The sequence below is a fragment of the Canis lupus genome, chromosome 33 (genome assembly GCF_048164855.1).
Source record: "Canis lupus baileyi chromosome 33, mCanLup2.hap1, whole genome shotgun sequence".
NCBI lineage: Eukaryota > Metazoa > Chordata > Mammalia > Carnivora > Canidae > Canis > Canis lupus.
Window position 1 is genome coordinate 38,166,955 of NC_132870.1, and position 24,899 is coordinate 38,191,853.

Below are 24,899 nucleotides of genomic sequence, written 5' to 3' on the forward strand. Positions count from 1 at the left end.
GAACTAAAATCCATAACATTCCTGCTTTGTGTCATGCATTGTACTATGTTATCCAATCAATATTTGCCACATGACTACCATATGCCATCATGATCTTAAGCACTCGGATTGCAAAGTGACTTAAATCTATTAGGGAATAAAACATTAGAGTCTTGTTAGAACAAAGAAATTGAACACATAATAGATGTATTGGACATTTAAACATAATACAACATAACCGAGCAGATCAAGTGATCCAAGAGCAAGCACAAACTACTTGAGAAGGTCAGAAAATGTTACAAGGAGGTGAAACTATTTTAGATGGAGGCAATCAAAAAATCAGTGGAAACTCACCAAAGGAGCTCATTAAGTAGATGGAAAAACCTATTGTTAGCAGACCTTCAAGTTCCAAAATAAGGAACATGAGTAGAGACCTAAGAGCCTAACAACACAAGCCCAAACATAATATTTATATAATTTTGTCAATCATATGAAATGAAAAATAGGAGAGAAGAGCAAGAAGGCTGGGACTGCAGTTACCTTGCAACTGTTGCTGCATGCTTGGAATAGAGAGCAAGTAATGGAACAATGCCTTGTTGTTTGTCATATCAACACACTGTGACTATAGTCACCACCTAACCAGGCCAGATTTGTGTCTTGGGAGACAATACTCAGGTTATTATCACCTCTCTTCCTTTGGGTGAGAGGGATGGGGTAGAGGTAGACTTTTCCCCAGTCTAAAAGTGATTAAAGTGCTTGACTAGATTGTAGGGGGAAAGGGAAAAAAGAGGATTCTATGATGATTCCTGAGTCATTCTGTGGTGTAGGTAGTGATGTCTACCTTCTCTATATGTCTATTGGAGATTCAGGAAAAGGGACTCATTTGAGAGGAAAGGCAATGAGTTCAGTTTGAGATATGTTAATGTTATGCTATTTGCAGGACACAAAACGGGGGCTATAATTACAGTTTGGAAATACAGGTGAGAAGACTGGGAGATAGGTCAGGGTTGGCCCACTTAGTAAATTATGTAAACATAATTTCATGAACTGATGGGGCACAGCCTTACTAAGACTAATGAAATTCATAAGTTGGCATGTCTAGACCTGCTCAGAACATGGTCCCTTGCAAATTTGTCTTGGTGATGGCATGCTGGAAACCCTCCTGATGGCATCACTCAGCCCTAATACCAAACCTCACAGCACATTTCCTTTTAAACATTGCATGTCATATACTTCTTTCCTCCTACTGGGATTTCTCTCCAATGATCAACCACCATAGACCTACATCTACCATGATGTGTACCACTCCAAATCTCAAATTATTAAAACTCTTATTGCTTCACAAATGAATATTTGTTTCCCTTTTATCTCCAAACATGTTCACGTTTTCTCTTCCAAAACATGCATGCACACACGTACATGTGCAACTTGCTTTCCTTTTAGCGACTGAACGCTCTTTCCCCTTGAGCTATGGCCAGTCCTTTCAAATAAATAGTTTCTATTGGCAGCTTACACTTCCTATCCACTTATAATTGCCTTAAATCCTTTCTATTTGGGTTCTGTGACTACCACATTAAAAAGATGTCTCTATTCTGCCAAAGACTGAATTCTTGCCAAATCCAATGACCTTTTCTCATATGTCCTTCTCTGTGATTTCTCTGTAGAAATTGTCAGTGCCTGGAAATTCTCTTTTCTTTTGAACTTTGCTCTCCTGGTTCTTATCTAATTTCTTTTAACTTTTTCCTATTCGTTTTTTCTTTTTTTTTTTTTTACTCTCTTGTTCATTCAACATCTATTAGGTACTGAATTTTTTTACTCTTAAAATGTGTCATAGTTTAATGAGAAAAAGTAGTAAATGGGTTGGATTTAGGCAAACTAACATGGGAAACCAGCAAATTAGTGGACGCTTGGATGGTTAGCAGATTCAGAATATGGAGAGTTATTCCCATTCATTCATTAATGCCATTAAGTTGTGATATATTGATAAATTGCTCTCACATAGGATATGTACCTATCAAGTACACCAGGACCTTCACTGTTCATTTCTGGATGCTTTATTTCTTATCAACCCCTCTTCTGATCTCCACATGCTTCAATTACTTACATTAATACCACAGCTCAAGTCATATCCATCTTTCCCAGTTGAGGAGTCATTCTGTTTTTTCTATCTGTGTGACCATCAGTATGTGATTTATTTATTTATTTTATTTTTTTAATTTATTTATTCATGATAGTCACACGGAGAGAGAGAGAGAGGCAGAGACACAGGCAGAGGGAGAAGCAGGCTCCAAGCACCGGGAGCCCGATGTGGGATTCGATCCTGAGTCTCCAGGATCACGCCCTGGGCCAAAGGCAGGCGCCAAACCGCTGCGCCACCCAGGGATCCCAGTATGTGATTTAACCTTTCTGTGTTTCACTGGCAAATGGGAATTAAGCTATTGTTATTTAAGGTGACTTCACATATTTTGCTTGTCATCTTTTTTTTTTGCTTGTCATCTTTTCACGTGTTTATGCTACAGTTAAATATTTGATGATAATAATAATAATAATGATTAACATTTATTACACAATATGAGCCAGGCGTTGTGTAAGCATCATGCCCTAGAACTGCTTTATGACATCGATTCTATGGTTGTCCTTATCTTATAGTCAATGCTGCTGATACTCTAGCATGTGATACAGAGCTGTGAAATCCAGATTCTGTCACAAAACTTTGTTGACCATACATTCTTTAAAAAACTTCATATTTTCTTTAATGAACTTTAACTAGGTCATGCTAGATTTGTATATAAAAGCAAGGGTACATTTTCTTGAAGGTAAGAAAATTGTCAAAGAAAATGCTTCCATAGACTGTAGGAAAAATACAGGCTGGCTAGAATCATGAAAGGAAATGTGACAAAGTTCTGGATAAATGCTGGGATTATGCAAGCAGAGGAAAAAAAAATGATTTGCGGGTTTGCTTTGGCAACTTGTTTCTTAATATTCCTGTATATGAAACTTTCTTTCTTTCCAAGTTCCCAACCCTATTATGTGAGCCATCTTTGACAAGCTGGTCATTGGGTTTTGTTTAACTCTCCTGTTCACCCCAGTTTACCTTAAGGTTTAATTTAAGAGCCTAAGAGGAAATGCTTAAGCAAGAGAAATAAATTTGCAGAGGAAGACAGGTAAAACCCTGGGTTTGCCTATAAATGGATTATTTTGATAGAGTTGGATTTGATTCTTATTTTTGGCCCTGAAGGTGGTAAGTGTGTTTGTGTGTGTGGTACACTGGCCAGGAAAGGAAGGAGAGGTCTGCACAGCAAATGGCACATGTTTCCATTTGTTTATGTTCAGCATTTTAATAACTTTAGTATTTGCACAGCTGAAGGAAAGGAAAGTACCCTGAGAATAGACACCGTGAGGAACTCTAGAAGCTTGCAAAAGAGAAAAACATGAATTGGAAAAGAGCCACAGATGTATTAAGTAAAAAATGCCTCAGCCAAAATAAACCACGTGTTGGGATGCTCCATTCTAAAGGGAATCGATAAGAAGCACATTGAAATAATTATTCTGACAATTCTCAACTCTGCTTCTTTATTTTTCTTATGAAGATATCAATACAGAGATATTCAGAGATTAGGAAGATACATTTCTGCACAATCTAGTGAAAATACAAAAGCATGTGGATCAGACAAAAAAAATTGTTAATTCTGTCTCTGTAATTTACAAAGATGATGGTGCGTGGGGGATTTTACTTAATCTCTCAGAATGTCAGTTTCCTCCTCTGTAGAACAAGAGCAAGGCTAAAAAACTATGATGAAGTAAATAGTTCTTTTTTTTTTTTTAAGAAAAAGCTCTTTGTCCACTTTAGACATCATATTTTTTTTTAGTGTCATACGATTTAACTTCTTCCTCTCTCTTCTACTTACTTTAATTTTGATTTGGACCAAGCATTGAATGTTTGTGTTTACATGACGCTGTTTAATACATCTATACACACAATTTGGGGGACTTGGTTTCTCCTTTCAGATTAAGATAAAACACTTCACCTTTGATTTATAGACAGAGCAGATTACAAATGCATAGAAGATGCATGACTAACTGCCCCAGCTAGGAAACGTTAACTAAATGGTAATAGTTTTTCTTACCACTGTAGGTGCCCTTAGCCTTTGCTATAGTGAGACTGGTTGCAAACTCACCTGTTTGTCTTGTATTGTCTCACTTTGGCCAGTGGGATGATTAGCACAGCACTGCTAGGCCATAACAATTCTGGGCTTGCTATGTCTAGGTAAAGAGATTGATTATAAGCTGGATCTTCCTCAATGTAGAAAAATAGAAACCATGGAAGATACAGCAAGCCAATTAGCCCTAAGGAGAATAAACAGGCCTTTCACACAAACCAAAACTCATGCATCCTTAGACAGCCTCACTGGCTGTAAGTTTCTACATCTTTGTTATCCTTTCTTTCCTCCCAGGGTTAGTGCCAAGTATGATACCCTGAAGGCTGGTAAATAACTGATCATCCTATCAGATTTGTCATGTAACATTAGCCTGGCAGCTGCCCTATTTGGGTTATGTGTGCATCCTTTCAGAGCTGAGCCTAATAATGATGGGTTGTCTACCCAACTAGCAGACAGTCAGTTCCCACATCCGGGCCTCTCCACCCCCAGATCCTGTCCTAATCTCTAACTGCCCACAGTCACCTAATATAAACTGGAAATGGGGCAAGAAGAAACATAGAATTTAAAAACAAGTGCTCAGTCAGAGGAAGATCAATGTAGACCTTGTTTACCACTTGACTAAGGGGGTCATGTTTACCACACTCACTACATAAAGTTGCCTTTCATGGTCTTCATGGTGTGGATTTTTGTGAGGTGGTACATTGGCAATGAAATTCACCTTATTAAGTCTCTTTTTTTCTTTAAGAAAGTGGCGAAGGATTTGGAAACACACTGTGGAAGCCCCAGCACTGGAAATAGTTTGGTTACAAGGATACTGACAAGTTCTGCCAAAACCTTCTTCCTCATTAGCCTCCCAAGGCACCAAATTCTACCATTAGAATCCATTATTTTGCCTACAAGAAAGTATCTCATCTTTCATTGTTAGTGCCATTTAATTTAAAATACTTAGGGCCTTGAGGAAAACCTAAAGTACTCCCCTGCTTATATTAGGCTTAGGAAGAAGTATCAAGGACAAGAATAATTAATAGGGCAAGACAAGTGTAGGTACTGAGATCCTGGGGGTGGGGGTGGGAGAGATCCTCTTCTGGTATAGTGTGTGTGTGGTACGGAGGTGAGAGGGGGGTCCTGGATCTTGGGGATAGGAGGGTGGGGCCTGAGGACAAAGGGAGATTGAAATATGACAAACCTGAGGGATGTTTAATCTAGAGCCAGATCTCTGTGCAGATGAAATAGAAATATGTTAACGGTGACTCAATTTAAAATTTAAATGCATTCGCTTTCAGAATGGACCATCTGAAAATGCTTTATAAAAACCACTAAAGTACTTTTCTAAAATTTAGCCTTGCCATGAAGCACATGGATAGGACACACTGCTTGAAAGTTACAATATCAATGATTCATTCTTTCTTCTTTTCAGAACAAATAATAACTCAGAAACCAGAAAGCTGTCATAGATATGTGCGAATGAGCTTAAAAAATAAGGCAAACAATTTTAAGCATAATTGAAAAAAACAAGTAAAGTATTATAGTCTTTATAACGTTTATGATTGTTTAAAATATTTCCTTTCATTTTAGGGGCCCCTGGGTGGCATAGTTGGTTAAACATCTGCTTCTTGGTTTTGGCTCTGGTCATGCTCTCAGGGTTGTGTGATCGAGCCCTGCATTGAGTCCAGCATCGAGCCCTGCATCAGGCTCCACTCTCAGTGTGGTGTCTGCTTGGGTTTCTCTTTCCCTCTGCTCCTCCCCTCCTCAAATAAATAAATAAATAAATAAATAAATAAATAAATAAATGTTTTAAAATTCCCTTTCATTTTAGAAATCAAAGTTAACATAACAATTGTTATCTGCTGAGGATATCAGTTCAACCTGGGGAACTATAAAACACAAAATTGGAAACCTGTGAGGGTGACCACTTAGGAAAATTGGGGTGTTCTGAATATATTTTCATTTTTTACTGAATAATGCAGTTGATTGTAACCTAATCATTTCATATTGCAGGAATGACAATAGTAAAATAAAAAATTAATATTCATGAACTTTCATTAAGTATCAAAAATTTCTAAAATTATTGCAAGTAAAATGTTCATGACACAATGTGGTAGAAACTATACTTTCCATCTTATAGATAAGAAAACTAAGAGTGTAAGAGACTTAACTACAGCATGCTATAGTAAATGCTAGAGCCAGGAACTTAAGGGCAACTGGAGAGGCTTAGGAGAGAATTTAAATTTATTTGGCTTTGGCATAATGGTTTTTCATTGGTACCTAATTAGTATCTTCAATGCAATTGTAATAGGTTAGCTTAAACTTATTCTCTCCCATCTTGAGCCATGATGGGCACCAAAAAATAACCTGTTTCTCATTCAAAACAACTTGTCTCGTAAGTGGCCACCATCTTCCGATATTCAAGTTACTTTTCATTTATTACAATAAATGAAATAATTCCATTTATTACAATTTTTCCCCAAGTGTTTGACATAACAGGAAGAGAATTCCAAAATTATGCCAGACCCTTAATATGTTCCACATTAATCTCCCACCTACTCATTTATTCATTCATTCAATGAATATTGAGTGCCCACCACATACTAGTCACAATTCTTGATGCCAAAGCCTTTATGGAGTGCCTTTTATTTTGGTAGGAAAAAGAGATACTAGATAGATAAAATAATGTCAACATGTTCCTGTGTCAAAATCTGGGAGTTGTCACACAGCTACCATTTATCTCCCTTGTCTGGAAGTTAACCTATGAATTTTAGCTGGGCCCACAGCCATACAGAATAAAATCTACATTTCCCAACCTCTCTTGAGCTCTGTATGGGTATTTGACTAAGTTCTGGACAGAGGGATGTAAGCAAAAGAGATCTGAGCAATATCAGAACACGTTTTGAATAAGAGATGGTGTGCTTTTCTCATGATTTTTTCCTTTTTCTGCTAACTGAAATATGAATGTGCTGCCTAGAGCTGGAGTAGCTATTTATGCCTAAGGGGACTGCATTTTAGGGATAACAGTGCAAAAAGTTACAAGGTAACTGAACCCCTGATGATTATGTCAATCACACCAATCCTAGATTATTTACCTCTGGAATAAGTTTATATGTGAGAAAAACAAACTTCTATCTTTTTAAGATTTATTTTGGGGATTTTTCTTACGCTTCCATTTGACTTTATTTTTTTTTAAAGATTTTATTTATTCACGAGAGACACAGAGAGGCAGAGACACAGGTAGAGGGAAGAGAAGCAGGCTCCATGCAGAGAGCCTGATGTGGGACTTGATCCCGGGACCCCAGGATCACGCCCTGGGCCGAAAGCAGGTGCTCAACCTCTAGCCACCCAGGCGTCCCAGGAGATCATTTCATAATGTATAAAAAATACGGAATCACTATGCGCAACCCCTGAGCCACCCAAGTGTCCCATCCATTCGACTTTAATCATAATGAAAACTATAAAGAAAAATGAAGCAAATTTAGGACCAGAGAGTGGCATCATGTGATATTTTAGACAACATGACTGGGGAAGTGCTTTATGAGGAATCAATAGTTGAGTGGAGTCCTGATTGCATGAGAGAGTGAGCCATATGGGTAGAGAAAGAGCATGTTACAGCAAGCAAGAAATAATAAAAGCAAAAGCCCAGAAATGGGAACATCTTTCTTTTGTGTTCAAAGACCAGCAAGGAGGCCAACAAAGCCTGCCTTCCAAACCTGTTATTCTATCATACTTCCAAACAGGAATCCTTGACACCAGATCTTGCAAAGATTAGCCAACCTTATAGGCACTGTTCTTTCTTTACGGGGTCTCTTCAAAAAGTATGACCTAGTTATGCATCTAAGCTTTTACTCAAATAGCTCCATGGTTCAACCTTGAACATCATTTCCAAGTGCTCCCCCACTTCATCATTCAAATATGAGCTACTTTTTTGAACCTAGCATAAGTTCTCACTTCTGCTTAAGGGATGGCTCTACTGATCCACCCCACATCGCTTTCCTCATTCTTGAAACTCCATAGATATTATTTCCCATACTTTCATTTTAATGGTTAATGATCTATCATTCTGTTCTAATTCATGTATATGTCTTGCCACCTTAATTAAGATGCAGCATAAGATCCATCTTAAAAAGTTTTTAAAATCCCTTTTGGCCACTATCTCCTCAAAGAGAAGGTGCTCCATAAAAACTTTCTGTATGTTCATTCAACCACCTCCCGAACTAGAAACACAATGAAGAGAACCTAATCTTTCTCTGTTCCTCCCTTTAGCCAGGAAGATATGAGTAGCTGAAGTATTTGGTGCTATATATAGTCAGTTGATGTCAGCTGGATGCCAGTCTCTTCAGAAAGGCTCAGTCCCCAGTTTGAGTCAGAGCTAGGGACCATGCCGTCTCAGGCTCAGGGATAAAAACCATCGGGCCCAAGTGCCATCCATATTCCATCTCCACTCTTTCCTCCACAAATTGGGATTCATCCCTGCTGAAAAGCACAGTCTAAGAGCAAGGTGAGTATATTGTTTCCTAAAATGTTTTATTAGTCAGTTTGTCCAAGGAGGTTCAGAGTTATGACTCATAAATGGGCATTCTTTGCTTTAAAGGGCAGCTGTTGATGCTAATATTAAAAGGCCACCACCAATGAGTTCTGGTTTAATCTAGTGTCCTTCTTCATTCTTAGAGTTTGCTGGAATTGATGTACTCTGATGCTGGCACAAATTAAGGCCAATAAGGAAACAATGACAGATTAAAATAAACCATGGAAAAGCAAGAGGGAGGGGAATGGAGGCAGCTCTTTCATTGTTTCTGATTGCCTGGTGACCATTGTACAAGTGTGCAGATAAGACTGGGCCTGAAACCCTGAGTATTATCTTCTGTTCACTGTGACATTGCCTGTCAATGAATAACATGCCCTGTCACCAGATAGAGAATGCATTTTAAATCACTCAGTAGAAAGCAATAATAAATTCCTAGTAAGGAACAAAGATGTTCTCTTTCAAAAGGATGATTATAAGACACTCCAAATGAGTTCTTCATGTTGCCTCAATAACGTTCCTTTATTTTCTACAGGGAACAACAAAAAAAAAAACATGCTTTCACATAATACCATGGTGAAGCAGAGAAAACAGCAAGCATCAGCCATCATGAAGGAAATCCATGGAAATGGTATCAATAAGCATCCTTCTTTAGCATTAATATAGCTCAGCATTAATGAAGATCCTTCCTGATGTTATTTAGTATTCTATAGATTACTTCCTTTAAATTCTTGCTATTGTGTCATAACAAACCTGGAGCTCTAGGGGGTGTAGAAAAGCCTATGGTAACTAATCCTTTTGTAGTCATCCTTTCTCATCTGAAAGCTATTTTCAGATGAACAACTGCTCTAAAGGAATGAAGCAATCTGACAGCTGATGTACATTCTGCCTGGCTTGCCTTTCACATTTCACATTATAAGTTAATATCACTCTCAATTCCTTTTTTTGGACAGGTCTCATACTTGTCTCCATGGTCCAACCACATGGCATATCTTGATTTCTTTTACTTACATTACATAAAACATTAAAAATATACTCTATCACCCTTTTTGGACAAAAGCTGTTGAGTTAGAGTTCATATTATGAATATTCTTTAACCCTGAAACCAGTCTTCATATTTAGTAATTGGTTTAGTACAATATTTTCTGTAGAGACGTACTTTTGTTAATAATGTCTAAGGAAATATAAAGTTTATGTAGCCTCAAAGTATGTAACTCAAAAAAATTTAATATAAATTAGAGGCAAGATGATATTCTACTCTCCTTTTCCTTCCTTAAGTTCTAGCAAATAACTCTAGAAAGCAATACTTTCTAAATTGCATTTTGATTGTTATAAAGGAAAGTGAACTCTATAGCATCAATTTTAAAAGTGAACGAGTAGAATATCCAAATGTTTTTAAGGGCTGGTTTGAGCCATTCCAGATATATCTGTGGAGTTTTCAGAGTGCCTCCTTATTTCCCCTCCATTGACAAGGAATGTAACCTTTCACCTGAACACTATTGAGACCTAAAGCCATGAGATCTGGTGGGGGCAGCCAGGAACAGGGGTAAGTATGGTGTTTTCATATTTCACCTTCCATAAAGCACACTGCATAGAACAAATCAAGGATTGTTTTAGGCCCTCCCATACAATGTAGTCATATCTAAAGAGTCCTGTTATTAAGTTTTATTTTCTATTTTTTGCAACATAAAATTAGCATGCTGTATTCAACTTAGTTTCCACGTTTTACTATGATGTCAGACTAGCTTGGAATAAAGTGAAAATAGTTCTGAATCAGATTCTAGAACTAAAATTGTACCAGTCCAAAGTTCAAAACTTCACACATCTTTTACATTTTTATGCTTCTTTATATTTCCTGCTTCAGACAGTTTACTTGAAATTGTTTCTTTTAGTTTTCCTGATCATAAGGAAAAACTAGATGGACACTTGAGTTTGAGAATAAATTATTTACCTTAAAATTGGACTTGAGATAAATTATTTTCTAATTGCATTATAATCATTAATCAATTGATCCATTTAATGTATTCCCAGTTTAAATCATGTGTTGGATTCTACTCTATGTTAGTCCTGACATAGACCAACAAGGGTAAGAATATCTTTTTCTTTTTTTTATAACTTATGTGTTTGTGAAATATTAAAAAAATACTATTATCTCTCAAGGGGAAAAAACCCTCCAAATTATTATCTTACCACCAGCAGTTCCTGGCCATGTAAAGTCTGCTGAAGCCTCCTTCCCAAGTCACGGGTAGATTTCCAGCCCCCTAAGTGGAGTCACATGCTCTGCCTTTGTTTGGAGGTCAAGTATCCAGATAATGCAGGATGATCGCAGACTTTCTTAACTCATCTCAGATAAAATAGCTGTAGTACTTTATGAAACAACTTAAATAATTTCCCTTTCTTATTTCTTCTGACATTTTATATGGAATTTTACTATTTGTATATGACATGGTGTCTAGAGATCTGAAGCTTGGGAAGTATCATGGATGCAGAGATGAGACAGACTGCAGAGAAGCCTTTTTGGGAATAATCCTCCAAACTTTCACATACTTCACAGCAGTAAAAAATCTGGATAACTTAAGATAGAGCATGCAACTATTTTGATCTTAACTATAACACTAAGTGAATCAAACTTGGATTGGATTTTCCTTTATAAAACTGAACAGAGAAGGATGTTTTCAAAGCCCTTCTCCCTTGATGCACAAAATATTGTGTATCACAATTTTTTTTTGTATGTTATAACTCCTTTACTTTTTATATCACTTTTCAAAAACATTTAGCCTGGAGAAGAATGAAATGTGACAATAAGCTGCCTAAGTCAGTTGTCTCTTAACATGAACTGGAAGGAAGTTCACTCCAGTTCTTGTGTCTGGGAGAGACACTATACTGGTGAGCATCTGAAATCAATTGGTAGGAAAATATAAGAATCAAAAAAGGAGGGTTTTATATCAGAAAACTCATTCTATCTGAAGGAGAAATAACCTCAAAGAATTAATGAGAAATCCTATCTATATAGGCTAAAATATATAGAATTGGATAGAATGAGTAAAAATGTAGGTAACTTTCAACCTCTACTAACTATGCCCCAAATTGTTACTCATTATGGATACATTATGTTTGCGATGTCAACTTATGTCCCAGCAGCAAATATACCACACTCCCAACAAATAATTAATAGAAAGTATCCCCTGACACTAAGGCTCAATACTTTTACATCTCTTATATCATTATATCATGATCATCAGCATGATGATCATCATTAGTATTAGAAGGAGTAGAGCTGATGGTAGTCGTTGTCTTGTGTTATTGCTGTGATACAAAACTGTGCTTTATATAGAAGTATGAAAGTCATGTTGGTGCCATCTAACATGTGCTATTCTAAAAGACAGACAAAAATATAGAAATGTTTTGCCATTATCTGTGCATGAGCTAGTTGTGGGGGCATGAAAAGTTGGCTTATAAAAGTTTCATACCCATCAGCCCTGTGCTGTTTACTCCCAATTGGTACATATTCTCTAGTATTAATCCTGTTTCTCTCTCAGTAACTCTTTCAGACTTGAATACCAGAGGAGGAGGGAAGGAGATAGGAAAGCACAAAATGATAGGGAGTCATAAGTTGACAGAGAAAGAGGAGGAGGAGTGAGAATAGAAGGGGATGCTCTCTGGAGCAATTGGCATTTGTCCAGAAATGGTGGAAAAAAGGAATTGGAACTAAAATAACCATAAGAAGAACCGGGCATAAGCTGTCCGTTGGTCTTACACAGATAAAACTGACAGTTTAGAAGAACTTCAGAAACAGGGAAAACCAAGTGCCTCGAAAGGCTGCTTCAGTCTCCCTACAGTTTTTTTTCACTGGGGCTCAGAGAAGGCTTTTTTGGTATGTTTCTTGTTTATGTTTTTTTATTTTTCCACACATGACTGGTGAACAGCTTTTCCCAGCACACAGAAGAGGATTGAGCAGACTGTTTTTGTGACTTCAGGAAAGAGTTTAGCTTTGTGGTCTGAAAACAGGAAGTCCAGGTTCTAAATGGAGCGCTGTTGTTGATATGGTACCAGGAGCCCTGGGTTCCAGACCAGACATCAGATTCTTCATCTGAGCATTAGAAGGTTGGATTTGCTGATACATCTAATCCTAAAATTCCATGATTCTAATTTATTGAGCTATGTGCTGAAGTCAGACATCAGCGTATTTGAGTTTCTCCAATAACAAAGACAATGATAATAAATTGCATGGGCACTTTGAAAAGTACAGAGTATAAAATCTAGGAATTCAGATGAAAGATTATGTGAGGACCCCTTTTGTTTCTCCTGTATCAGCATATCTTAAACTGTAACTAGTCAAGCCATCAGTGTTAAAATTAAGACACCGAGAAGGCCTTAAATACCACAGATCAAACATAAAAAGTTGGGGGAGAAAAAGAACTTAACCAAATGCTTCAGTGTACAAGTTTATTAGTTTTTCTTGGTTTAAATTCATACATTAGCATTCCATAACCCCAAGGAAAAAAGTATGTTTTGTTTTGGAAGTTGGTGTGCAGTAACATCTTGTGAATTCATAGATTTTCTGAGCATGCCAGAGGTTTCTAAGCTTCTAATAAAATCCATCAGAAAAGTAGTAGCAGAGAGCTAGGTTAAATTTTTGTTACCACCCAAGTAGAAATCACAATATTTAAGTCCAACAATATTATTCTATCATGCTAGTTTCTTTGTGGCCTTTTTCACTCTAATATGCTGTACATGTACATTTTATAAACAATAGTAGATGGGTAATTCAAATTGTGTAATTCAATATAATGGTAATCTCATTTCTTAAATGTTTATAAAATTCCAGTTGTTAAATTATAATATTTTTTATAAATTTATTTTTTATTGGTGTTCAATTTGCCAACATATAGAATAACACCCAGTGCTCATCCTGTCAAGTGCCCACCTCAGTGCCCATCACCCAGTCACCCCCACCACCTGCCCACCTCCCTTTCCACCACCCCTAGTTCGTTTCCCAGAGTTAGGAGTCTTTCATGTTCTGTCTCCCTTTCTGATATTTCCCACTCATTTTTTCTCCTTTCCCCTTTATTCCCTGTCACTATTTTTTATATTCCCCAAATGAATGAGACCATATAATGTTTGTCCTTCTCCGATTGACTTATTTCACTCAGCATAATACCCTCCAGTTCCATCCACGTCGAAGCAAATGGTGGGTATTTGTCGTTTCTAATGGCTGAGTAATATTCCATTGTATACATAGACCACATCTTCTTTATCCATCCATCTTTTGAGGGACACGAGGCTCCTTCCACAGTTTGGCTATTGTGGACATTGCTGCTAGAAACATCGAGGTGCAGGTGTCCCGGCGTTTCATTGCATCTGTATCTTTGGGGTAAATCCCCAGCAGTGCAATTGCTGGGTCGTAGGGCAGATCTATTTTTAACTCCTTGAGGAACCTCCACACAGTTTTCCAGAGTGGCTGCACCAGTTCACATTCCCACCAACAGTGCAGGAAGGTTCCTCTTTCTCCACATCCTCTCCGACATTTGTGGTTTCCTGCTTTGTTAATTTTCACCATTCTCACTGGTGTGAGGTGGGATCTCATTGTGGTTTTGATTTGTATTTCCCTGATGGCAAGTGATGCGGAGCATTTCCTCATGTGCTTGTTGGCCATGTCTGTCTTCCTCTGTGAGATTTCTGTTAATGTCTTTTGCCCATTTCATGATTCGATTGTTTGTTTCATTGCTGTTGAGTTTAATAAGTTCATTATAGATCTTGGAAACTAGCCCTTTATCTGATGCGTCATTTGCAAATATAAATGATAATATTTTAATAGTAAGTTTTTGAAAACTTTATAAAACAGCCATAGGACTCAAATCAAGGCAAAGAGATATTAAACAGGAAATTAAAGAATCTTAAATGGATTTCAAAATCCACTTTTTACTGTAAAAAAAGTTATTTATGACCCTATTATCAATTGTAGTCTTTTCAGGCATTATTCAGAATCACAGTGTGGACTATTATTCTTTTATGTAATATGTATATATGTATGTTACATTTTGCAATAAAGCATATTTTACGGACCATTATTCAATCCGCAAAGGCCAACAGGCAGAAGGGACTGATACAAATACAGAGAAAATCTCTTGGCCTCAGGCTTCTAAGTAAATCAACAGGACCATGCTAGAACAAGTCTGTTTCAGTTAACTCCCCTGCACTGCTTTTGCCCAGTCCACCAGAATTGCAGCTGCCAAGGTATCAGGGGGAAAGCGTTTTTAAAAAGATCTTTTGTCTTACTACAATTATGTGTAAGTGAATATTTTTACAAACTGAATTAGATTCACTGATCTAACTCTAATTTTGATAGGATCAAAATTTCACATTAAATATGTAGAACTACCTATGCACACATAAGTCATTTGATCAAGTTTCAGAACATTAATGTCTGAAATGAGTGCAAAAAAAAAGAATGTTTCCTTTTGGAGGAACTTAAGTCCAGTGTTTGTTCATAAGACTATGCATCCAAGTAAGCTTTGAAAAAGGAGCTGATTGAATTTTCAAAGATCACATGTCTCAAGGAAATGCAATTTTCCATTTGGTTTCTAATACTCAGAGTAATAGGGCTCCACAATATGAAAGGTAGAAGGAAAGTATACTCAAGAATCAAAATATTTGGACATTTTAATGTGAGATTCTTTTTTTTTTTTTAATTTTTTTTTTTATTTTATTTTTATTTTTTTTTAATTTTTTTTTTTTTTTTAATGTGAGATTCTAAATATTAATTTAACTACAAAAGCCACTAGTGGTGGCTAGTAGTAGTGTAATGAGGACACTACAGAGGAAGAATATTGGTTAACAATTATTTATTATTTCTAGTAGATGAAAATTTGTGGGCTTTTTGTGGAAATTAATTTGGTTATGGGCCAGACCCTTAGCTTATATGTCTATGTCAATTTATAATTAAGGTATTTGACTGTTCATAAATAATCACCGATTCTTGAAATAGTAGCAAAATATGATATATCAAATCTATAAAGTCTTTAAAGAATAAAGGAAAAATGCTGGATCACTATAAATGACATCAACAGGAAAGTATGTCTAGCAATATTATTTTCAATAGATGATCTAATGCCACAAAGACAACCTTTAATCCATCAAGGCAAGGATATGTATCCTGAATAAGTTATATCATTTATCAGGCATCCAGATTAAATACAGTGTTAAGACCCTGCAGAGGGGTTTGCAATAAAGGGCAGGGAACAGCTGAACTTGGATTCTATGTGCTCAGTTGACTTTGTTCTTCACTCTGAAAGTTTAAGTAATGAAAGTGTTTATACATTAGATTCCCCTCATGAATGGTTTGCAACTCCTGCTCTCGTTACATCATAAATTTAACTATTAGAAGGGAAGGGAAGAAAATCTTAGAGATTTTAGATATGTCTTTTGTTGTTTGTTTGTTTATGCAAAATATGTTGACTTAACATATTCCCCTGTCTAGTGCTTGGCTAGTAAATACTTAACAACTGGTTCTCTGGGGGAGAAATGCCTTGGTTTCTAGAGTTTGCCAATTTCAATGGTTTAAATACACTCACCATAGCTGATTTCAATCTACTGTCAAGAAGGCACTGAATGCAGAATTAGGAAAATATGTGCAGTAATACATTATATAGTATTTCCACCATACACATACACATGCAAACAGATATAAGTAACATCAGGAACACAGATAATAGCAAAACATAGTAAAAAGACCGAGAAAGTGATATTTTGAGTATTCCTTTGATTTTAAATACTTTATCTAATTATTAAATTTATATAATTTAATTTTAATTAGGGCTGTGTTTACTGAAGTTAACCACTGGCTCACAGAATTCTTGCAAATTTACCAGTCAATTCTTGTGAGCCAGTAGAAGCTTGCCCTAGTGCTGACTTATCATCTAGTACTTCTGGCCCCAGGGGTCTTTAATACTTTCAGATGGCCACTCACTATGTTGTGCTTACATGCAACAAGGTAAAGAAAGCATCTTTGGCACAGCTAGTACTTCTGGCCCCAGGGGTCTTTAATACTTTCAGATGGCCACTCACTATGTTGTGCTTACATGCAACAAGGTAAAGAAAGCATCTTTGGCACAGCATTTGCAGAGAAAAGTCATGATATTCATTCTCATTGGCCTGGATTAGGTCTTGTACTTGTTTCTGAATCAATCACAAAGCCGATCAATTCCAGTCAAACACAACCCAGAAGACTACTGTAAATCACAGGGGCCAGCAGGATGGAATCTACTTAAGTCATATGGCTATTTCAGAAATGTTGGTGGAATCAGCTAATATTGGAGGACCATTAGGAAGAGGGAAATGAAATAAAAACATTTTCTCAAATATCTGTCTAGAGTCACAGAATTAAACTTACACCATAGCTTGGAATTTAGAAGATATTGAAATTAACATAATAATGTGCTATTCCTTTTCTAATATCTCTATTTTCATTTAACCCTTTGTAATGACTCAAATTAGTATCAGAAATGGGGAGGAAGAAAAAGTTGCTTTTCTGTTATGGTTTCTTTATGGAAAAACTTTGTAGCTTTAACTGTAAGGAGAAAGATTCCATAACTATAAAGATTGCTAACTGGGCATTTTCTAGTGGATGCCTGCTTTGGGACATTTTCCATTTCCTGAAAATTTCATACTAGAAAGGTTTTTCAGGAAAAACCTAATTAAAAAAAAAAAAAACATTTGTAGGTGCACCTGGGTGGCTCAATGGTTGAGCATCTGCCTTCAGCTCAGGTTATTGATCCTGGGATCCTGAGATTGAATTCCACATCGGGCTCCCCACAGGAAGCCAGCTGCTCCCTCTTCCTGTGTCTCTGCCTCTCTCTGTCTCTCATGAATAAATAAATAAAATCTTTAAAAAACTTATTTGTAATATATAATTACATTCTATCAAATATATATTTCTAGAAAAAGTTAAATGGAAAAAATCTGTAGATTTTTTTTTGTGTGTTACTATTTCATTCTCTCTCTCTCTCTCATTGCTAACTAAATTGTTTTGAAAAGCATTTAAAAAAGGAGATTCCCCCCTCCTATAACTGCACTAAGTAGAAGGAATACTGTTTCTTCTATCCTTTGTGATCTAAAGGGAACTTGCTATTTTGATTATAGAATAAAAAAGTTGAGAGAGCCCACTCTGTCATTGTCTCTATAATATTGAGGTATATATTCACAGATATGCTGAAAAATAACCTAGCTTCTTCTTCCATGTTCCAAGCACACAGTAACAAAGATTCCAAACACTTGCAAATAACTGAAGGTGAATATTCCCTGTAGAGCTCAGCAGGGCTGGCAAGCAAATCCCAGGGAACTATTATAAAACGAGGGCCCTTTGCTTTGCTCTGTTCCTCCTATTCCTTTTCAGTAGGCAATCTGTGCCATCCCTGGAGATTGTAGAGCATAGCTTCTTCTTCTTTTTTTCATACTAGAGAGCAGACAAAGCTGCTTTGCATTGCATTAGGAGGGGCTATGAATATTTTTAATTAAATTTTTAAAATAATACATTTGATTTTTTAGAGCAGTTTTAGGTTTACAGAAAAACCAAGGAGAAAGTATGGAGTGTTCCCATATACCCCTTCTCCTCCCAACACACAGTTTCCCCTATTATTAACATCTTGCCATAGTGTGATATACTTGTTATGGTTGATGAACAAATATTGATACACTATTCAAGGCTAAAGTCAGGGGTACCTGAGTGGCTCAGTTGGTTAAATGTCCAACTCGGTTTCAGCTGGGGTCATGATCTCAGGGTCCTGGGAATGGAGACCCTCATCGGGTTCTTTGCTCAGTGCAGAGTCCACTGGAGATTGTCTCCCCCTCACTCTGCTCCTCCCCTGCTTGCACATGCTCTCTCTCAAATAAATAAATAAAATCTTAAAAAAACAAAAACAAAAACAAGCACTGTAGTCCATAGTTTACACTAGGGATCACTCTATGTAGTGATCTTTGGACTTTCATGAATGCATAATGTCATGTATCTGCCATTATAGTATCATACAGAACAGGCTCACTGTCCTAAAAATCCCTTGTACTCTATCTGTTTATCCTCATTCCCCACCCCACAACTCCCTGGCACCACTTTTACTGTCTTTTGGACTTTTGCCTTTTCCAGAATGTCATGTAGTTGGAATGACATTAGCATGTAGCCTTTACAGACTGGCTTTTTTCATTTAGCAGTTTACACTTAAGTATTATTCATGTCTTTTTATGGCTTCGTAGCCTTTTTTTTTTTTTGAGTTAATTGTAGTTCATATGTAATTGTAAGAAATAATACATAGCTGTCCCATCATGTACATTTTCCTGATTTCCCCCAAGGTAATGTCTTACAAAGCTATACTACACTATCAGAACCAGAATATTGTCACTAATACAGTCAAGAGACTCCTGCCAATCACTATTCTGCTCAGTATATATTTTTTCATTTCAAGAATATGTATATATATATATATATACATACACACACACATATATATACACATATACACATATAGCCTTTATATATACATATAGCCTTATACATATAGCCATATATATATATACACATATTGTGTGTGTGTGTGTGTGTGTATATATATATATATATATATATATATATATATATATATATATATAGTGTGTGTGTGTGTGTGTGTGTGTAACCTTTGGGAATGGCTTTCTTCACTCAGTGGAATTCTCTGGAGATAGATCCGGATGATGTATGTTTCAATAGTTTTGATACTTTTTATTGCTGAGTACCATGATATGGATGGACCACAGTATTTTTAACCATTTACCCATTGAAGAATGTCTGGATTTTTTTTTTTAAGATTTAAAAAAAATTTTTTAAATTTATTTATTAATGAAAGAGAGAGAGAGCGTGAGCAAGCGCATGGCAGAGACACAGGCAGAGGGAGAAACAGGCTTCATGCAGGGAGCCTGACGTGGGACTTGATCCTGGGGCTCCAGGATCACGCCCTGGGCTAAAGGTGGCACTAAACCGCTGAGCCACCCAGGCTGCCCTTGTTTTGTTTTCAATTAAGAAAACATGCTATGAACATTTGTACATAGCTTTTTGCGTGAACGTAAGCTTTCATTTTACTAGGATAAATGCCCAGTATTCCTGTTAGTTCTATGGTAGGTTTTTAACGGAAACTACTAAATTACTTTCTAGAGTGGCTTTACCATTCTAATTTCCAACAGCACATATGAGTGATTATGAACTGGGTGCTAATTCTTGACATGTTTGGTAGACTTCTCCAGTGAAATTCTCTAAATTTGAAGATTTCTTTTTTGGGAGATTTTAAAATTGTAAATTTGATTGCTTTATAGTTTAAGATTAGTCAATTATCTATTTGAAATGTGATACTTTGTGCTTTTCAAAAATTGGTCAGTTTTTTTAAGTTTTCAAATTTATGTGAATTTATGTATAAAGTTGTTCATAGTATTCTCTTATTTTTCATTTGCTATCTACAGTATCTGTAGTTCCTGTAGTTCCTTCTTTTGTTCCTAACATTGGTAATTTGTATCTTTTACATTTTTGTCTGTGTCAGTCTAGCTAGGGACTTGTCAATTTTATTGATCTTTCAAAATCTAACTCCATGCTTAACTGGTTTTTAATTTCTGCTGCTATTTTTATTATTTCTTTCCTTCTGCTTGCTTTGGGTTGATTGTACTCTTCTTTTTCTAAGTTGTTTTGTTTTTTGGTTTTTTTTTGATAGAAAGAATGCATGTGCACATGTGTGCAAACTGGTGGGGGTGTGGGTGGAGGGTGAGGGGTAGAGGAAGAAGGAGAGAATCTTAAGCAGACTTCCTGCTCAGTGTGGAGCCCTTTGTGGGGCTTGATCTTAGGACCCTGGGATCATGACCTGAGCAGAAATCAAGAATGGGACAATTAACTGACTGAGTACCTAGTTGCCCCCTTTTTCTAGGTTTGTAAGGTGGAAGCTTAGATTATTCATTTGAGACTTTTTCTTTCTTTTTTTTTTAATGTATGCATTTAGTGCTACAAATGTCTTGCTCAGCACTGTATTAACTGTGTCCCATGAATTTTGATATGCTCTATTTTTATTTTCACTTAGATCAATGAATTTTTTATTATTTATTTATTTATTTATTTATTTATTTATTTATTATTTATTTATTTTCAGATCAATGAATTTTTAAAATTTCCCTTGATACTTCCTCTTTGACCCATGGATTATTTAGAAGTATATTGTTTAGTTTCAAAATGTTTAGAGATTTTCCTATTATCTTTCTGTTCTTGATTTCTAATGTGATTCCATTGTAACCAGAAAGCATATTCTGTACAATTTTAACTCTTAAATTTGTTGAGGTTTATTTTACTCATGACCAGAGCCAAAATAAAAAGTCAGACATTTATCCATCTGAGTCAACCAGGTGGCCATCACCCTGTTACTTTCAACTTGCCTATATTGTTCAACTCACTTATTTGAAGTGAGTATCTTGTAGATACCATATAGATGGGTCACATTTTTAAATATAGTCTGCAGTCTTTGTCCTTTAATTGATATATTTAGAGCATGTATATTTAATGTGATTATTGATGTGTTAGGGCTTAACTATTTTATTTGTTTTCTGTTTGTTGTGTCTGTTTTTCATTTCTGTTTTCTTTTTCCCATTTTTCTATGGATTACTTGAACATTTTTAAGACTTCCATTTCTATTTATCTATAGTAATTTCAAGTCCATCTGTAATAACTTTTTTAGTAGTTGCTGTAAGGATTACATTACATATACATAACTTATCAAGGTCTACTAATATTGTCACTTTATCAATTCAAGTGAAGTATAGAAAACTTACCTACTTTCATGTCCCTTTATTCTCTTCTGTTAATAATATAATTATCTTAACTATTTCTTCTACATTCATTTATAATTATGTCAGAGACTGTTACAATTTTTGCTTCTAACAGCAAACATAGTTTAGAAAACTCAAGAGGAGAAGGGAAGGTTATTGTATTTACCCACACTGTTGCTTACTCTATTCTTTCCTTGCTCCGTATTTTATTGTTTCCCTTCTGTTTAAAGAACTTCCCTTAGTTGTTTGCTATGATCTGAGTGTTTATGTCCCTGCCAAATTCATATACTGCAACCCTAATGCCCCTTGTGGTGGTATTAAGATATAGAATCTTTGGAAGTGATTAGGTCATGACAGTGGGGTCCTCATGAAAGCGCATTAATGCCCTTATAAAAGAAGTCCAAGAGAGCTACCTTGTCCCTTCCACCATGTGACAACAAAGTAAGAAATCAGCAATCTGGAATCTGGAAGAGGGCTTTCACCAGAACCCCAATTATGCTGGCACCTAGATCCCAGACTTCCAGTCTCCAGAACTGTGAGAAATTTCTGTTGTTTAGAAGCTACCGATCTTTGGTATTTTTTTATAGCTGCCTGACCATTGTCTTAGGATAGGTTTCCAGGAAACAAATTCTCCTAGTTTCCCTTTATTTGAAAATATTTCAAATTCTCCCATTTCTAAAGGATATTTTGACTGGATATCAGATTCTGGGTTGACAGTTTTTTTTTCCTTTTTCTTTCAGTAACTTTGTGCCACTTTTTCCTGATTTTCATGGTTTCTAGTGAGAAATTCACTATCATTTTCATTTCTTTTTCTCCCTATAGGTAAGCTGTCATTTTTCTCTGGCTGCTTTCAAGGTTTCTCATCTTTAATTTTTAGGAGTTTTTAATATGTCTTGTGACATTCTATCGATTTATCTTGTACAAGACACTTAGCTTCTTGAATCTGTAGATTTCTCTTTCTTGCCTGATTTGAGGAGTTTTTAACCATTATTTCTTTGAGTACTTTTCTAGACTCACTTGCTTCTACTCTCCTGGACCTTCAGTGACATAAATGCTGTGTCTTTTGTTCTAGTCCTACTATTCCCTAAGCCTTTCTTCATTTTTTTTCAGTTTATTTTTTTCTCAGTTGTTCTTATTGGGTGATTTCTATTAGTTTATCTCCCAGTTCACATATTTCTTTTTCCCTTTCTCCCCTCTATTCTGCTAGTGACTCCATCCACAGAACTTTTATTTTGGTTATATATTTTCAGTTCTAAAGTTTCCATTGGGTCTTTATATCTTTTATTTCCCTGCCATAACTTTTTCTTTGCTGAAGATTTCTATGTTTTCATTTGTTTCTAGGAGCTTTGTAATTGCTACTTGAAGCATTTTTATCGTGGCTGCTTTAAAATCTTAATTGTATAATTTTAATATTTCAGTCATCTCATATTGGCATCTTTTTTCATTTGGTTTGAGATCTTCCTGGTTCCTGGTATGAAAAGATTCTTTACTGGAGCTTGGAAATTTTCATATTCTGCTCTAAGACTCTTGCTCTTATTTAAGCCTTCTTTTTCATCTATCCTAGTCTGACACTGCTTCAGCAGGAGGCAGGGAAAGAGTGCCACCTCATCACTGTCAGGTGGAAGTAGAAGTGCAAGTTCTTCACTTGGCTTCCACTAGAACTTGAGGGGAAGAGTTCTTAATTACTGACAGAAGGGGGTGGTAGTTTGAAATCACCACGTGGTCTTCACTAACACTGCAGGGAGGGAAGGTTGTTACTGGCTGACAGGGATGAAAGTCCCAGCTTCCTTGGCTTTTCTGATACCATCCCTGTGGGAATTTGGGGGCACCTTGTTACAGCCTCAGAAGGGTAAAATTCTGGGGTCCTCACTTAGGCTTTGTTGATATGGATAGGACCCATGCTTTTTCTTTGGTATTTTGCTGAAGTAGCATGGCTATTGTCCAAAAGTTTTCTGTTTTTCTAGGCTGCTCTTTTCCTAGTCTTTTGGCTAATGGTCAGTCTTTTGTTAGGGTGGGTTTTTTTGTTTTTTGTTTTTTGTTTTTGTCTGCCCTTGTTGGCGTGCCTGAGCTGCTAGCATCTTAGCACCAAGTCTGGGATTTATAAAGTTAAAAGAAAACCTAGAGAATTCACTTCCATGTTATTCCTTGAGTCCTGAGGTTCCTAGCTAGTTGCCTTTTTCTCTTTACCTTCCAGAGTCTTCTTATGTTTGTTTTATACATATCATCCAGGACTTATAATTGTGTTTAGTAGAAGTACAGGGAAAAGATATCTACTCTATTTTCCCAGAAGCAGAAGTCTTGATATTAGTGGAGGTCCTCTCCATGTAACATCAAAATATGAAAACAAATAGTTTTTTCCCAAAGAGAAATAAGAAGAAAATTCAAGTAATTCTGTTATTTCATCCCTAATACCTCCAAAAACCTAATTATTAGGGTTAACTTGTCACATCATCAAAGAATATTGCCTCAATCAATCTGAATAATTATTTATTTTACTAAAGGCCCAATTTTTTTTCCTGTGTATTTACTAGCAGTCTACAGTGGCAAGAGATTCTGTGGGTTACACAGAAATATATTCCTGATTAAGGGAGAAAATAGAGAGCTTCATTCTTTTCAATTTAAAATAAGTCCTTTAAAAAAAAAATTAAAAAAATAAATAAATAAAAAATAAAAAAAGTCCTTTAGTACTAGAAACAGAAAATAAGAGTCATTTGCTGGATATCTCCTATATTTAATGCATGGGAGACACAAATGCTAAAACATGAGAAAGAAATGCAAACCATTAAATAAGTAAAATGGAATCAAGTAATTGTGATTCAGTGCTATGGGAATACGAAAAAGGCATGAATAATTATGAATCGAGATTTAGTGAAGGGATTCACAGAAATAGCACTTAAGCTGGATTGAGAAGGACTTGTTCATTCAATATTTACCACCTGCCTACTATATACTGGGCTCCTTGGTGGTAGCTGCAGAATGAATGGTATTTTGACAGAGACAGGGAAATGGACTGGCCTGGACGGAGGGTAGGTACTTGAGTAATAGAGATAGCTCAAACACACATAAAAATGTAGGGTGCCAAACAGAACATATTAAAACAGTTATAGGGATCCCTGGGTGGCGCAGCGGTTTAGCGCATGCCTTTGGCCCAGGGCACGATCCTGGAGACCCGGAATCGAATCCCACATCGGGCTCCCGGTGCATGGAGCCTGCTTCTCCCTCTGCCTATGTCTCTGCCTCTCTCTCTCTCTATCTCTGTGTGACTATCATAAATAAATAAAAATTAAAAAATAAAATAAAATAAAACAGTTATGAGCTGTGCTGTTTGAAAATTCATTAAATTTGGAAACACTAAATTACACTAATAGCCTTATTAGCTAATTTTCATTCGCTCTTTTTACATGCCAGGTATCATAGCTAAG

At 36.2% G+C, this 24,899-nt stretch overlaps 1 protein-coding gene across 2 annotated transcripts in view; it reads left to right on the top strand.

The window, feature by feature from the left end:
- The first annotated feature begins 8,331 nt into the window (after positions 1–8,331).
- The window catches only part of MYOZ2 (myozenin 2), a 43,991-nt gene continuing 27,423 nt past the window's right edge, over positions 8,332–24,899 (top strand). Inside the window, exons 1-2 of one of the 2 annotated variants that reach the window (XM_072810123.1) lie at positions 8,332–8,628; positions 9,188–9,283. In XM_072810123.1, the coding sequence (XP_072666224.1) occupies positions 9,208–9,283 (76 nt within the window). In that variant the 5' untranslated portion in view covers positions 8,332–8,628; positions 9,188–9,207. Of the gene's footprint in view, positions 8,629–9,187; positions 9,284–10,071; positions 10,199–24,899 lie in introns of those variants that run through there. The other variant, XM_072810125.1, reaches the window with a different exon arrangement.